Source organism: Puntigrus tetrazona, chromosome 4 (assembly GCF_018831695.1).
Source record: "Puntigrus tetrazona isolate hp1 chromosome 4, ASM1883169v1, whole genome shotgun sequence".
NCBI lineage: Eukaryota > Metazoa > Chordata > Actinopteri > Cypriniformes > Cyprinidae > Puntigrus > Puntigrus tetrazona.
In genome coordinates, this window is record NC_056702.1 from 11677271 (window position 1) to 11691121 (window position 13851).

At 46.6% G+C, this 13851-nt stretch overlaps 2 protein-coding genes and 1 long non-coding RNA gene across 4 annotated transcripts in view; 2 read left to right on the plus strand and 1 right to left on the minus strand.

Annotated features, from left to right (window-relative positions):
* LOC122343275 overlaps positions 1-1400 on the plus strand; it is a 4671-nt gene extending 3271 nt beyond the window's left edge. Inside the window, exon 2 of the long non-coding RNA XR_006250739.1 lies at positions 339-1400. This is a non-coding gene — a long non-coding RNA (uncharacterized LOC122343275). The remainder of the gene's footprint in view (positions 1-338) is intronic.
* Positions 1-6592, minus strand: part of kmt2e (lysine (K)-specific methyltransferase 2E) — a 30393-nt gene extending 23801 nt beyond the window's left edge. The window contains 1 exon segment of the mRNA XM_043237602.1: positions 6262-6592. The gene's annotated coding sequence lies outside the window, so the exon portion shown is untranslated.
* A 5457-nt stretch (positions 6593-12049) lies between these two features.
* Positions 12050-13846, plus strand: ndufb2 (NADH:ubiquinone oxidoreductase subunit B2). 2 transcript variants are annotated; one of them, XM_043237652.1, is made up of 4 exons: positions 12050-12245; positions 13031-13175; positions 13255-13369; positions 13714-13846. In XM_043237652.1, the coding sequence occupies exons 1-3, from the start codon at positions 12160-12162 to the stop codon at positions 13327-13329; spliced, it is 306 nt and encodes a 101-aa protein (XP_043093587.1). In that variant the 5' UTR covers positions 12050-12159; the 3' UTR covers positions 13330-13369; positions 13714-13846. The 2 variants fall into 2 exon arrangements, with proteins under 2 accessions (XP_043093587.1, XP_043093589.1); XM_043237654.1 differs by having other exon boundaries at positions 13255-13350.
* Positions 13847-13851: the final 5 nt, after the last annotated feature.

Here is a 13851-nt window from a genome sequence, read left to right on the forward strand (position 1 = left end):
CTTTAGTAGAACGTCTGCCACTCATGATGAACACAGCCAGAGAGAGAGGGAGGGGAAAAAAAGAAAGAAAAGCGCTTCCCTGCCCTACCCGGATTTCTTTCCCTCCCCTCTGCACTTCCTAAATAAACCCTTGACACTCAGAGGGGAAGGGAGGGGGTGGACGGGGAGATGGCTGCGGAATACGAGACCAATTAAACGGTCATGAGGAGAGAGAGAGAGAGAGAGAAGCCATTTAAAGAGCCCGTGAAAAGCTTAGGAGCTTGCGAAAGCGGAATATATAAAACATCGTTATGTAACACACGGTGTAACATTCCTTTTCTCTGTCTCGTCCTTTCCAGGGGAAACCATCCATTCGAATGCAGCCGCTTTTCCTGCTCTCTCCGTACGGACTCGGTGCGGTACGGGAAGCTCCTCCCTCGCTACAGCGGTCAGGGAAACCCACAGCCTCATGTAGGAGCGTCAACACATGTTTTCTCCTTTCTCTCCCCGTTTCTCTCTCTCACAGCCGCTTCCTCGGTTCGCGCTGGTCTGACTTCGAGCGGGGAGCGATGGAAATAGAGCAGGCTTTCCGAACGCTAGCACCGGCGGTGTGACTTCACACCATTCTCGCAGGCTGAGTCATCGCAGCCCACGCTACGCCGAGGCTTCACACAGCCACGTGCCTCAAAAACGCACGAGCGCGCAGCCGAGAGCTTTTCCCGACTGTCATTGATAAAGATGCACGAGGTCGTGTCACCTTGTTCGCGTCTTCTCCCGTGAGACCGATCCTGCCACGATCGCCGGCAGCTCTGGCTGCTGAGGGGACGAGGACACGAGTGTTCATTAGAGACGCTCGCTGCATTAAATCCAACGTCGGTGCCGCTTAGGCGATCATAAAACAAGCCAAAAAAATGTCTCCGGTGGGCTCTTTTGACTTGGGCTAGTAAGCAAGGACCCTTCTTGGGCAGGTATCTCGGTATCTCTTGAACAAATGTTAATGAGGTTAATGGCTCTCGTGGCACACTGCCGAGGGACCTCCACCGTGATCAGAAAGGAGGCACCTGACAATCTCAAATTGAACAACAATGACCGATGACAAAATCTAAATCACGATTTTTTTAATATCTGTTGAAATAAATAGCAAGTGTTTATTTATTAAGATTTTTTTGCTCCAAAATGAAACCACACCGTTCACTTGACTTCAAATACATACAGATCTTGAAAAATGAGCATCTTTTATGCATATTCTAATCAGAGCGTGCGCAAAAATGCTTTTTTTGTTAAGCATTCGGCATTATCGGACTTATACGCTTGCCACAGCGAAGCTCAAAGCTACGATGCGCGGTTATTTTGTTTCGGTAAGGTTTCTGGATGGGTGCTGTGTGGTTGCTAACGTGTTTTTGGGTAGTGGCATACTGGCAGAGTCCAAAAAAAAAAAAAAAACAGCCAGACATTCTGGTCCCTAAGTGTGGCCCGTGACTACATGGTCAAAAAAATGTTTTTTTTAAAAAAACTGCACAGCAAAGGTATTACAATGCATTCAGAAAGGAGACTGCTTCAACATTTAAGTTAGCCGTTTGCTCAGATATCTGAACCACTAAAACCCTAAGACAAACACACAAAAAAACGGCAGTTTTGGACTGGCAGAGCGTAAATATTCGCAGGGGTCGAATCAGACGGTCGCAACAACGCCAGGGGCGAAAGCGACACTCTGGGCCACTCAGACTTCCACTACGGCACAGCCACGCGATCGATTACACGCCTGGCTCGCACCATTACGTCGCGAACGCGCCACGGCAACATTCACACACGCATATAAACAAGCGGGATGGGGTGCTGCACCGTCGCATGTCCGCTCTGTGGGACACCTGTCATGTAGGTAGAGCCCGTTGAGAGAGCTCGGTTACAGCCGGCAAACAAAAACAGGTTACCTGAGCCCACGGCTCCTCCCTGCGCATCTCTCACGTGACGTTCGCCACGCCTCAGCCCGACAAATAGAAAAACCGTGCCATCTCGTACATTTACGAGTCGAGCAAACAGGCTTTGGAGCGAGCTTTATCGGGTTTTAGCATGTGTGTGTGTGTGTCCGGGTGCGCATAGATGCGTCACCTGAGACTGAGATTGTACCCTCTTCCCTTTATAACCTCCACCTCTCCTGAGGGAGGGTGCTTTATTTCTCCATCCCTCTGTCAACACAGAGAGCAAACAGACACTGCCCATGGCCCCGCGCACACAGCATCGAGTCACCCATGCGCAGTGAGGCCAGCATGCGAGTGTGACATGACGACCCGACTAAGAATAAGACGGGGCGGTAAACGCAGCTGGTTTGTGCTATTCGTGCTATTAATCTTTCAAGACAGTATGTAGTAAAATAATAGCTTTATTGCACTTTTTATATTAGTCGTCACACACATTCATCCACTGCGTTTCCGTCGCACGGGATGACAGCATGGCTGAAACACCCCGCGTTTGTCATTTAAACGCAAACCAGGTTCGCGCCGCCAACCGCCGCGGATCACTTCGCTCCGGCGTCGCTGACGGAGTTGTGAGCTGTGTGTTGATGTGCGTAGGCCGATGTTTCATCCTCTTTGCACAGCTGCACAGCCTCGCTGTGACGTCACGCCACTACATGCCAACCATTGGACCTCCACCTACAGGAAACGCCTGTCAGAAAGCCACAGCCTGCACTGTACGCGGTCTGCTCCTCTCGTTATCTGCAGGCGAGCACAGGCGAGAGCTTTTCCATGCCTCGGACAGACAAAAAAAAATTATAAATTTACAGTATTTGTGGAGCAAATCAGCTTTTTTTATACAATAGACGGGTAATCCGTTCTTAATGGGAGGCTTGAGTCTCAGCCACGGCGCTGTCCTGAAGGAAAAAGGTCCAAAGCATGTGTTTGGCAAGCATCTCAGACCATCATCTCACCCGCGGCTGCCAAAGTTTGCACCACAGAGGCCGATCTCACAGTTTGGCTACGGGAAAAAAAAACAAATAAAAGCAGCACACACGCGCTTCCGCGAGAAATATGCGCAAATTGGCATTTGCAACGCCTTCGGTTTCGATCGTGGAAACCTTCCTGAACGTAAAGCGAAGCTACAGGAGCAGGTTTACACGGGCGCACTTCAGCAAACTTTCCATCTGCATCTGCTCAGGCCGGAGGACGCGAGGTGAAAGGAGAGCTCGGGAGGGCGGAGGGTCTTTGTCAATGTCAAAGAAGAAACAATCGAGTCACAGCTGTTATCTCACAGCCTGTAAGCTATTCCTCCGGCCTCCCAGAGAGCTCCGACGTATGCATCAGGCGCGTTAAGAGCCGGTGATAAGACCCGAACACCCAACATCGGTGTGCTGCGTGACGTCTCGACCTGCTGGACAACCGGTCGCTCGCCCGCTTCCCACCAGAGATCCGAGATTACCTTTCTGCAGCATCATCGTCTATTCATTACTACGCATTAGGGCCCCGTGTTTACCCCGCTCTGATGAATAACCACATTCTTCTGGACCTGTAAACTCCCCGCTGACCAGAGGGAGGGAGCAGTTATCATGAGAGAAATATGACACAGCCGTGTGGGTTGCGCTCTTTTCTACACTGCAGTAAACTCATCGGCGTCCTCAAATGAAGTCGCACCGCTCGCTTCCTGTTAGTTCTTTAGGTGAGGCCTCTGGTGCGACACAAACCCGGCCTTTCATAGTCGTGAAATTTCCAGTAAAGGTAAACTCACAAAAGAATTTCGCGAGGTGGGCGGCAACGAGGAAATTCTCATTTCGCAATACGAGTAATTTCACCTCATAGATGACATTTCGTTACGGGAGAAAACACACAAAGGCAAACGGAAAAAAATATATACATTTCAACATTTAAAGTTTTTGGCGGGGAAGTTTCTCAGATACAGCAGATCTGATATATTTACGAGCATCGTGTGTAAGGTATTACGCATTTAAATGCATAAAGGCATAACTGAAGCATTCAAGCACAGTGAGCCGTGATGAAATGGATCAACAGCTACTTTCTTTCGCTACAAGGGGGCAAGCACTTGTTGAGAAAAGAGAAAACCTCGATTCGACGGGGCCTGGGATGCACTGTACTGTAAAACAAGAGAGCAACAAGATCTGCTGTCGGAGCTGCATGAGTTTGTGCTGCTTTGAAACACAAAGATGAGCTCGAGTAATAAATCCCCCGTTCCTTCCACAAAGGGTTGCATGTTTATACTTCCACCAGACTCCAGTGCGACATCCCTCTGCATCACGTTAATAACACCTAAACACACTTCACCTCGTAGTAAAGACAACAACTATCTTCTTCTCCCCTACCACACGAAGGGGGAAAGATGTCGCTGAACACCGTAAGCTCAACGTCAACCGCTCGTTGGTCGTACTTTGAGGTCGGGGGTGTTTTGTGAAGCTTTAGCAGTAAGGGCGCACAACCAGCACGCCGGCGTTCAGTGAACGCGGGCTCGGCGAAACGCAGCGCTGTGTTTTTCTGGTGCGTGTTGTGCACTTGCCCGCGGGTGAGTGTGTTGGCGCTGCAGTGTGTGTGTGTGTGTGAGAGCCTGGCTAGGGGTGTGGAGGCTTTCATTACCACAACATCAACTCATCCGCCATTTTCACTAAGCACCCGAGAGGAAATACTGCGCTCGAAGACTCGCTGAAATTTGACAGAAAACGGCCGAGATAACGAGAAACCCGCCTTTTCGCGCGCGCCTAAGTATCGATATGTCAAACGCGCTGTTTTTGTGCCGGAACTAGGCGTTTGCGTCGTTTCTGCGTAGCTAGCGATCCCGACTCGACGACTAGCCGACCTCGGCTTTGCCTGCACGATTATCCTGTGGGGGGAAGTGCGTTTTAATGACTTATTCTTGCGTTTAAATCACTTAATGGTGCGCTGGCGCGTATACAGAGTTAACCTAACCGCGCCGGGTCGGCTAATTCAACGACATCCCCACAAGCAGCTAGTCGGTGAGGCTAACTGCTTAGCTTGCTAGGCTAATGCGCATCGATACGATACGCCGGAGCGTTTAATTTCCTTACATGGGGGCACGAATCAAATTCCCAGTGATAAACATCGAGCCCAGATCGCTCTGAAACGGCAAACGCGTCGAGTGGCGGTTTGCTGGCCGCGCGCGGCGTAACTGCGCAGTCCGCTGGCAAAGCGGCGCGGTTCTGGTCCACTTCGGGGAGAAGCTAAAGCAGATCTGACTACATGAACCGAGCCCGAACCCCTTCCCCACGCCTGCAGCACTCATTATCAGCACACAACCACACAAAACACGGCAGGCAGACGCCAAACAAGCGCTCTCTTTCACGTCCTCTACGCTAAAAACCTGCACAATATCGCGCTAAGTCGCTCATATTCTTAGCGATCAGAGCGAGTCCAAAAACAAAAGACCGCAACCACATCGCATTCGCGGGGGGGGGCCCTTAATACTTCGAATCGATGTCAGTCAGGGGGCTTTAAAGTGTGTTTGTGGGCTGGGTGCGGGGTAGGAGCGGACCTAGCGGACGGTTAGCCGGAGTTGAGAGGTGTAAACAAAAGCCCTGTTGTTGCGGGCTCTGTCAGCGCACAACGTGCCATTTTAAGCACCTCGCACCTCTCGTTTTCCCAAAAGCACAACCAAAAACACGCGCAAACAGTTGTAAACGCGCACGTCGATTTGTCGATACGCGGCGGGAGCGACGCGTCGCGGGACGTGACCGCGACCTCGCCGAAACGGAAAACGCTCCTAAGCAGTTTTTTTTTTGTGGCGCATCCCCGGCGCGTAACGAGATTATTGGAGTCCCGAGCCGCTTCTTTTCTCGGTCGGCTGGCTAGCTCGCTAGCATCTCCACCGGGGTGGCTAGCGGCTCTCTGGCGACGCAGCGACGAACGACGGCGGGTTTCCGCTGCCCTCGCGTGCAGCTTTTGTGGCCGCTGCCGCTATAAAACGGCGTTGCGATTTCACATCTTTCCTTTTGTGAGGCGTTAAAAGGTGGGTGTGAGCTAGCTAGCCGCCTTAGCCGCTAAATTAAGTCATATATACACACACGCACGCGCGCGCGCAGACACGCACTGCTCGGATTGCCCTCTTTACGACAAGCCAGGTGGGATTTATACCTCAAAAGGAGGGCTGACAAACGCACGGCAGCGCTGCATTTACGTCCGATTTGGACAAACTAACAACGCGAGCTCGCCGTTTCAGCATCTACGCGAGGATGGGACCCTCTTCGGCGAGTCGCTTAGCCGTTAGCATCAAACAACCCCCTCTGATAAACAAACACATAGCTGTAGGATCGCGCCAGGTACTCACCGTTGATGTCCACTGTAATAACTGTGAATAAAGACACGGGGGACTCGGGTGAGACCCCGCCGCCTGATCCGCCACACAACCAAAACAATACTTCGCTCTCCACTGCGGATGTGTAACAAAGCTTTACAGATCGCGCCGCTCCGCACTCGCGTTTCGCCTCGTGCTGCCCCTATCCAAGCGTGCGCTTCGAGGCTGTTAAAACGCGATAATTTTGTCCATATCTGTGCCGACAGTTAGAAACTGGATCCCTTCAATCCTGTCTCTTTTCCTTGTGCAAAAATGGCGGCCCTGGCAGAAGTGCCGTGGCTCCGCCTCCCCCCGCTCACCCCCGGCTCTCTGTCACCGCGCGCTCCGCCTCCGTTCCGCGGGGTTTCCCGGCGCAGAACCCCAGGGGCGGGGGAGAGAGAGAGAGAGAGAGAGAGAGAGAGAGAGAGAGAGAGTTCATCCGCGGCGAGCGTCAGATACAGTCCAAACATAGGAGCCCGACTGCAGCCCGCTGTGGAGAACTGTGACCCTGCCCGGGCCACTTAACCGGTCATAAGGACCCAGTTTGGGAAATCGGGATGAAGGCTTGATAAATACGACGATTATGCGTCGTGTCGACGGGGAAATTAATCGACGACTGTCAAAAATGAACGTTGAGTCGTTGAGAATACGTGACCCCCGGCCGACAAAACCGTAACGATGGTCAAGTTTACGAAAAAGACATCACCCCGAAAGCTGAATAAAGGCGCTTTTCCATTATGGCACGGTTTGTTTGGGATTTGACGATGTTTGGGGGTGCAAATTAAGTTCTCTGTAATGCATATAAACTATTTAAATAAAATTACATGTTGGTATGTTTACGGTGGGAATTTATGGAACACCATCTTTACTCAACCCCCAAACTATTTTTTTTTTTCCATAAAAGAAAAATCTGTAATTTCTCCCCGGTATGTTTTGGGCTATTGCCACAGATACACCCTTTGCTGCTGCTTGTGGTTTTGTGGCTGAGCCTAGCAAGGTAAACGGCTAAAGGAAAGAACGAATGCTTGAAAACGCTACGATTAAGATCACGGCGAGTCGCCTGTTGTGAGAAACTCTCGACGCAAGGACTTCCCAACTGACTTTTCGATTTTACATGAACGCATCTAACTGCTAACCACAAGAAGTCATAAGGTGCCCCGTCTCAAGCGCAACAAAAAATCCTGCACTTCGCCAATACTTATGATTAAAAACAGCTTTCAGCGACCTCACTTTGGTCTCGTGACCTTCCTCGGGAGCTCGATCACATTAAAAAGGTGTCCCGATGACCAGTCACTATCAGTTATTAGTAACACCTAATACATGCAACTGCATTAACTGTGTGCATAAAAAAGCCAACCAAGCTGATGAACTTAACTAAAACCTCCATACTCTTAATGCAAGTCACATGATTTGAGGTGACGTTCGCAATGATCCCAAAGTTTGCCTGAATCCCTAAGAAAACTATTGTTTTGTAGTGTCACAAAAAAGCAACAAACGCTTCCGTGTCTGGGTTTTGGAACGGCAAAATAAGAATATTAAATTTGTATCTGCATGCGTACGTGGTGAAATAATAGTCTTTTTTTAAGAGTATCCTTTTATATGGAATCCCTTCCCCCATATACGTATCCGAAATGTCAAAACGTACACGAAATGATAAGAGCCGTATGCAAGAATCGAGTGAAAACAAAGCAGAAGGCAGCCTACACAAGTCTTTGCCTACTACGGTTGAATACGAACACCTACTTGTGAGGCCCAAAACAGTAAAAGGCTGCAAATCTGTTACGTAACCCTTTATACAAGTGCAGATTTTTTTTTTTTTGCTGTGCAAGGTAACAGGAGTGGGATGACCACGAGTATAAACACAAACATCTGCAGTGTGTAATATTTCCGGAGAAACCCACTCTTTTTCCCCCTTTTCTGTGTTTTTTCCCCCCCATTTGTGAGATATCTCCGAAGCTAGTCTCTCAAGGTTATGTCGAGATACAACACACATATACATACAATAGCCTGCACGTGTATACGCACATCATATACATTAATATCATATTGCACGGCGTCCAAATGCTGCTCTTCAAGCAGACGGCTTCATTCGAGCAACTCACCCTACATACAAACACCCTCCCCCATACTAAACTGGATCTAAACCGCATCCTCCTGCGCATGCGCAGTCCGCGCTATAAAACCAACCACTAGCAGTTGAAGAGCTATGCAACGCAGAGTGGAGAAACACGGCAAGACAAAGCAGAAAACTGCGATGTGGCGCGCCGACCGTCGAGTTTGCCCAGTTGAGAGGGACACGAAACTAAAGAGATAGTTAAATCGAGCCGTTGTGTCGCACGGGATTGCCTGCTACGCCAAGTCAAATCATCTTCAGGTTTTCACTCTCGGGACGCGTGAGATTATAGACCGGACATAAAGACGGGCTACATTTCAACCAGTTGTGGAGCTAGGGTGTTATTTCAGCGTCGATATCGCTCATTTTGTTACGCTTTCAAAATGGCGATTTTCTCCGCTCACCCCCCTTCCCGGTCTTCCTGAATAGAATGAATGGCATTGCCCTTGACCAATAATACGCGCATTGTCCTGATTTCACGACGCTGATTGGCTACAGATGACATCATCTGAATTCCACATGTGGGCGGGCTCTGAGCTGCGAGGGGAGAGCGGCGCAACCGGAGATCCGAGCGCGTTTGTTTGTGGAAGACAGTAGGGCGCCTTTAACTCCAACTCCCGTTAACCGTTTCGTTTACTCTAATCTCAGCGGATCTCTGAAACACGGCGTTTTTTTCCCGCGGAGTTGTTTTACACGCTAAATTAGCTCGCGTCACAAAACAAAAATAAATCGCAGGAAGATGGCGTCCACGCAGCACTGCACAAAGCGCGCACTGGGCGGGGTCACGGGCTTTCCAGAAAATACCGTCGCCGAAAACCGGATTCGGCTCTGTAAGAGTAACGTCACATCATCATCAGCCGAGCGTTTTAAAATGCACCTTGACGTGCTTTCGTCGCCTCACACACCGGAGTATAAATGCAGCGTTTCGGACATTCTTTCGGTTCTTTTTTAAAGATCCGGTTATAAACGATTCGGTGATTCTTTTTCTCCTGCGTCGTGACGTAATGACGTGGCCCCTGACAGGGTGACGTGACAAATTACGGGCATAAATTAAGACATCACAAAGGCATACAGGGCTGTTTATTACAGGCTTTGCTCACGAGCAACACGTATTTATTTTTTATTTTTTTTGCAGTATCGTGTTGTAATGAAAATACATTGCGGTTAAATGAAATCATTATAATAATAGTAAAGTTCTATTTAAGTCAACTCCGTTACATATGATTGTTAATAAAACTATCGTCGGCTAAACTCATTGAAAGCATGTGGCCGGTCTTTATTTAATTTATTGAGATTTTACTTCGTCTGAAATCGATAAACGTTCCGCTGATGTTAGGAAGGGATAGCATTTGAGTCCAAAAAAAATTTAATCGCCTTAAAAGTCGTCCAAATGAAGTTTTTTAGCAATGCTATTACCATGTCTACGCGGTCTTGATGGTTTTTGGTGAAATAAATAAATCGGCCACGCAGTGCGGTCGCGTTCGTTCAGTCGTGTGTGTTTTGGGGATTTTTTTTTTTTTTATAAAGGTCAAGCTTCACCAAAGAGACGATCCTGTGTTACGTCACAATAGCCGCATACGAGCCGCAACAAAAGGCTCGCGCCGAAGGAGCGCGCTTCCTGTTTCGGTGGCGGCCAGGAAGCGAGTCGCGTTTGGAAAACGTCCCTGCCGAGGTTTCCCGTCCGAGCCGCCCCGCTCGCCGTTAAGTACCGCCGCGGCTCCTCCGTCGACCGTGTTTCCAGAGCCGCCGCCATGTTGTCGCTCCCTGGCCGCCTCCTCCGCGCCGCTCCGGGACGGGGATTAGTAAATGGCGTATTGGAGCGCTTTCTATCGAGCCCTCCGCTGAGGGAGTCGCTGTCGCTTTGTCGTCTCCAAAATGCCTGTTTTAAATCGATGCCCGAGCAATTTCGCTCCTAATATTTGTTTAAACTTATTAGCAGAGTATGCTTATGTTATCCAGTTGTCTTATTCCATATTGCAACGTTACAGCTTTATTATTATTGTTAGCGTTTTTTTAAATCAGGGGCTCAAACAACCAAATTGGTAGGGGGGGAAATTGTATTGAAATAACCAAACTTAACCTGTAAAGCATGCTGTGTACAACTTCTAAGGCCTGTAAATGACCAACAGTGTGTGAAAAAAAAAAAAAAAAACTGTTCTTCAGTCTTTTACTACCTCTGTCTGAATTTAAGTCTTTACCAAGCCGTTATTGATATTTATACGCATAAGTAGTCTGCTGTAATGTTATTGATTCACGTTTCGTTTGCACCAAGCTGCATACGTTTGCTCTGTGGACCTGAGCAGGACGTGTGTGTTTTTCATCTTAATTATGAGCACCGTATCCATTTATATCATGCTCTATTCCCTGGTTTCGAATGTAGGCTAAAATTTATGTGTGAGCCGTTTCAACTGAGAGAATCTTTGACCGACTGATGATAAAACCAGTGTCTTTGTCAAGATGTAAACATGCACTGTATTCAAAATCACATTCATAGCTTGAATGGTGGCTCAATCTAAAAGTAGGAGACTACTACAAAGACGCTAAAAGTCTGAAAGAGCCAAGCAGCAAAATCAATTTTGACTGAAGAGAGACATTATGATCTGAGCAGCTTTATGCATGCAGCCCCTGGTCTTATTGGATATTTAAAACACAATGTGTCACGTGTGACAATACGAGACGTAATAAAGAGGTTCAGTAAACTACTGCAATAAGTTACAATTAAAAATTATATTCTGATTATCTTATTTGATTTTGAAGTCGGTGTTTGAAGGGTTAAGATGCCGAGGCCTGGTTTCATAGACCGGTCTTAGCCTAAACCAGGATTTATGAACAAAACAAAACAAAGGCCCTGATATATCTTAAGATCAATCTGTGCAAGTTTCTTTCAGTTGAAACACCTCAGACTAACATTTTCACCTAAGACTAGAGTAGGCGGGAGTAAAGATATAGCCTGATAACCTGTTAACATTATTCCTCACTCTTTACACAGCTGGTATTTATTTATAATTGACATCACATTAGTTGTGTTTATTTATGTTATTCTGCTGACGCTCCTAGTTTCTTCCAGCCCTTATGTTATTTATATAATATTTTCTTAGATGATAGCATTTAAAGACTAATAGGTGATTGAATGATTAATAGAAATGCAGAAAATTGCTGTTTGTGGAAATAAAGTACTATTTCTCATGTGACGATGTCTCCTGTGTCATGTTTTCCTAGTCGGTAGTATTAATATAAATGTTTAGATGCAACTTCCTAAACATTTCTTCATTTAATGCACATTGTAAATTTGTATGTATGTATATATGTATATATATATATATATATATATATAATATATAAAACACACAAATACAAAAGAAAAGAAAAAATAAGCAGAATCTCTTCATTAACTTTTGCCTAGAGTGGGATAAAAAAAAAAAAAAAAAAAAAAAAAAAAAAAAAAAATATATATATATATATATATATATATATATATATATATATATATATATATAAATAAAATTAGAATTTTATTTTAAACGAAGTATTTATTGTTATTTTAATTGATTTAATTGTACAGCGCCTGGTCGAGATTTATGAAGGTTTTTCTGGGTGGGTATTTGGCGCCCTCTAGCGAGCAGACCCCGAGCAGCATTAAAACGCCTTCTTTTCAAGGGACCAATCACAGCGCTCGTTATTAGCAGGCCAGCGGAACGAAGGTGACATTTAGCCGCTCCGCTAGCGCAGCTCATTTGATCCCAACGAGTTGCGAAAAGAGCTGCGGCATAAATACAAGCATGTCTTCCCTGAGGAGGACGACGGGTGTCCTCCGGACCGGCCTGCAGCTCCTCAGACGCGGACCTCAGCAGGTGACAGTCAGAAAGTGAGTGTTTACAAGCGGGAGGCTAACCGGCTAAACCTGCTGCTAAACGTTAGTCTGGTCGTGGGAAGTAAATAATACCGAAGAAACTGCGCGACGACCCGTGTTCTGTTCAAACGTACAGTCAGGTTTATCAGCAAAGAGTTGGATGGCTGGATATAAAAGAGTATATACATTGGAGGTTAGCTTTAAATAGAAAGAGGGTACCACGGTCATACCGTAACGGATCGACTTTAGCATAGCACTGAGTCTGTGTATTTTCAGTTTCTTGCGTGCTTCTCCAAAATACAGGGTCCAAAAATATGGCTGTTCGTACTATTATAGTAACGTTACTTATCAAAACACATGCTTGTACCAAGCTAATAAAAAAAGACAACCTCTAAAAATGAAGAGTAACAGTGTACTCTGTGCATTTTTGGTGTCTAATAATAAAGCAAACGTATTGTAGAATTTATGAAGCATTTAGTCCTATTTTAAAGCTAATTGCATGTTTATTTGTACTTGTTCAATGCTGATGTTAGAGCTTTGTGAGACACGTAGAAATGTTAAAAATAAATGTAACAGTTACATAAATTAAGTAAAATTGAAAAAAGTTCAGGGCGTTTTTAAACTTGTACACTACGTACAATTGATTTATTTGACTTTGGTATTTATTTATAAATATATGGATATTTGTTCATCTTTTTAGTATCGGCGTGTATTATAGCCTGTAATACCGCGGGTTTTCTTTAGCCTTCTGGTCACTGAGTTTTACATACATGCTTACCGGTCATCTTTTTTGACTTTAGGGCAGGAGGAGGCCCTCATATTGAACCCCAATACAGACAACCTCCTATTCTCACCAAGAACCAGAAGTTTCAAGCAGAGCTGCTCAGCGGCGCCATGTGGTTCTGGATCCTGTGGCACTTCTGGCACGACCCCGACGCCGTCATGGTGAGTGGAAACCATAGGATTGGCTTTAAAAGCTCCGTGCTGAACGGTCCACCAGCCACTTAGCTAAATGTCTCCTTAGGGTCATTTCCCGTGGCCGGACACTTCGGCGTGGACCGACAAGGAGCTGGGAATCCCACCTGACGATGAAGAGTAGATTTGCCCTCAACAAGCCGATGTACATATGCATTTAAAGGGTTAGTCGACCCAAAAACTAAAATTCTGTCATTGGTTACTCCGCTCAATGTTACCCATTCACTTCTGAACACAAATTTGTGTGTGTTTTTGTCCCTACTGCCTTTCTGGGCCATAAACGTTTCAGTTGCCTTGTCGTCTATGGAGCGTCAAAGCTCTTGGACTTCATTAGAAATACTTTAATTTGTTTTCCCAAGATGAGCAAAGGTCACGCAGGTTTGAGAGCGAGTAATTAATGACACAATTACAATTTTTTTTGGCATTAACAATTGAAAAACTGCCTATTTCTTCAGGTACCTCACGTCTCCGCAGCGTTCGTGACCGATTTCTCTTCTCTTCTTTGCAGACGTGCAGCAGATCGCGAAACCCTGCTCATTTTCTAGAGACAAGCTGAAAGATCCTGTTACGTATGCGGACTTATTATCAAGTCCAATCGTAAAGGGTGCATTACGAAATATAAATAAAAGCCATCGACGCTTCGGTG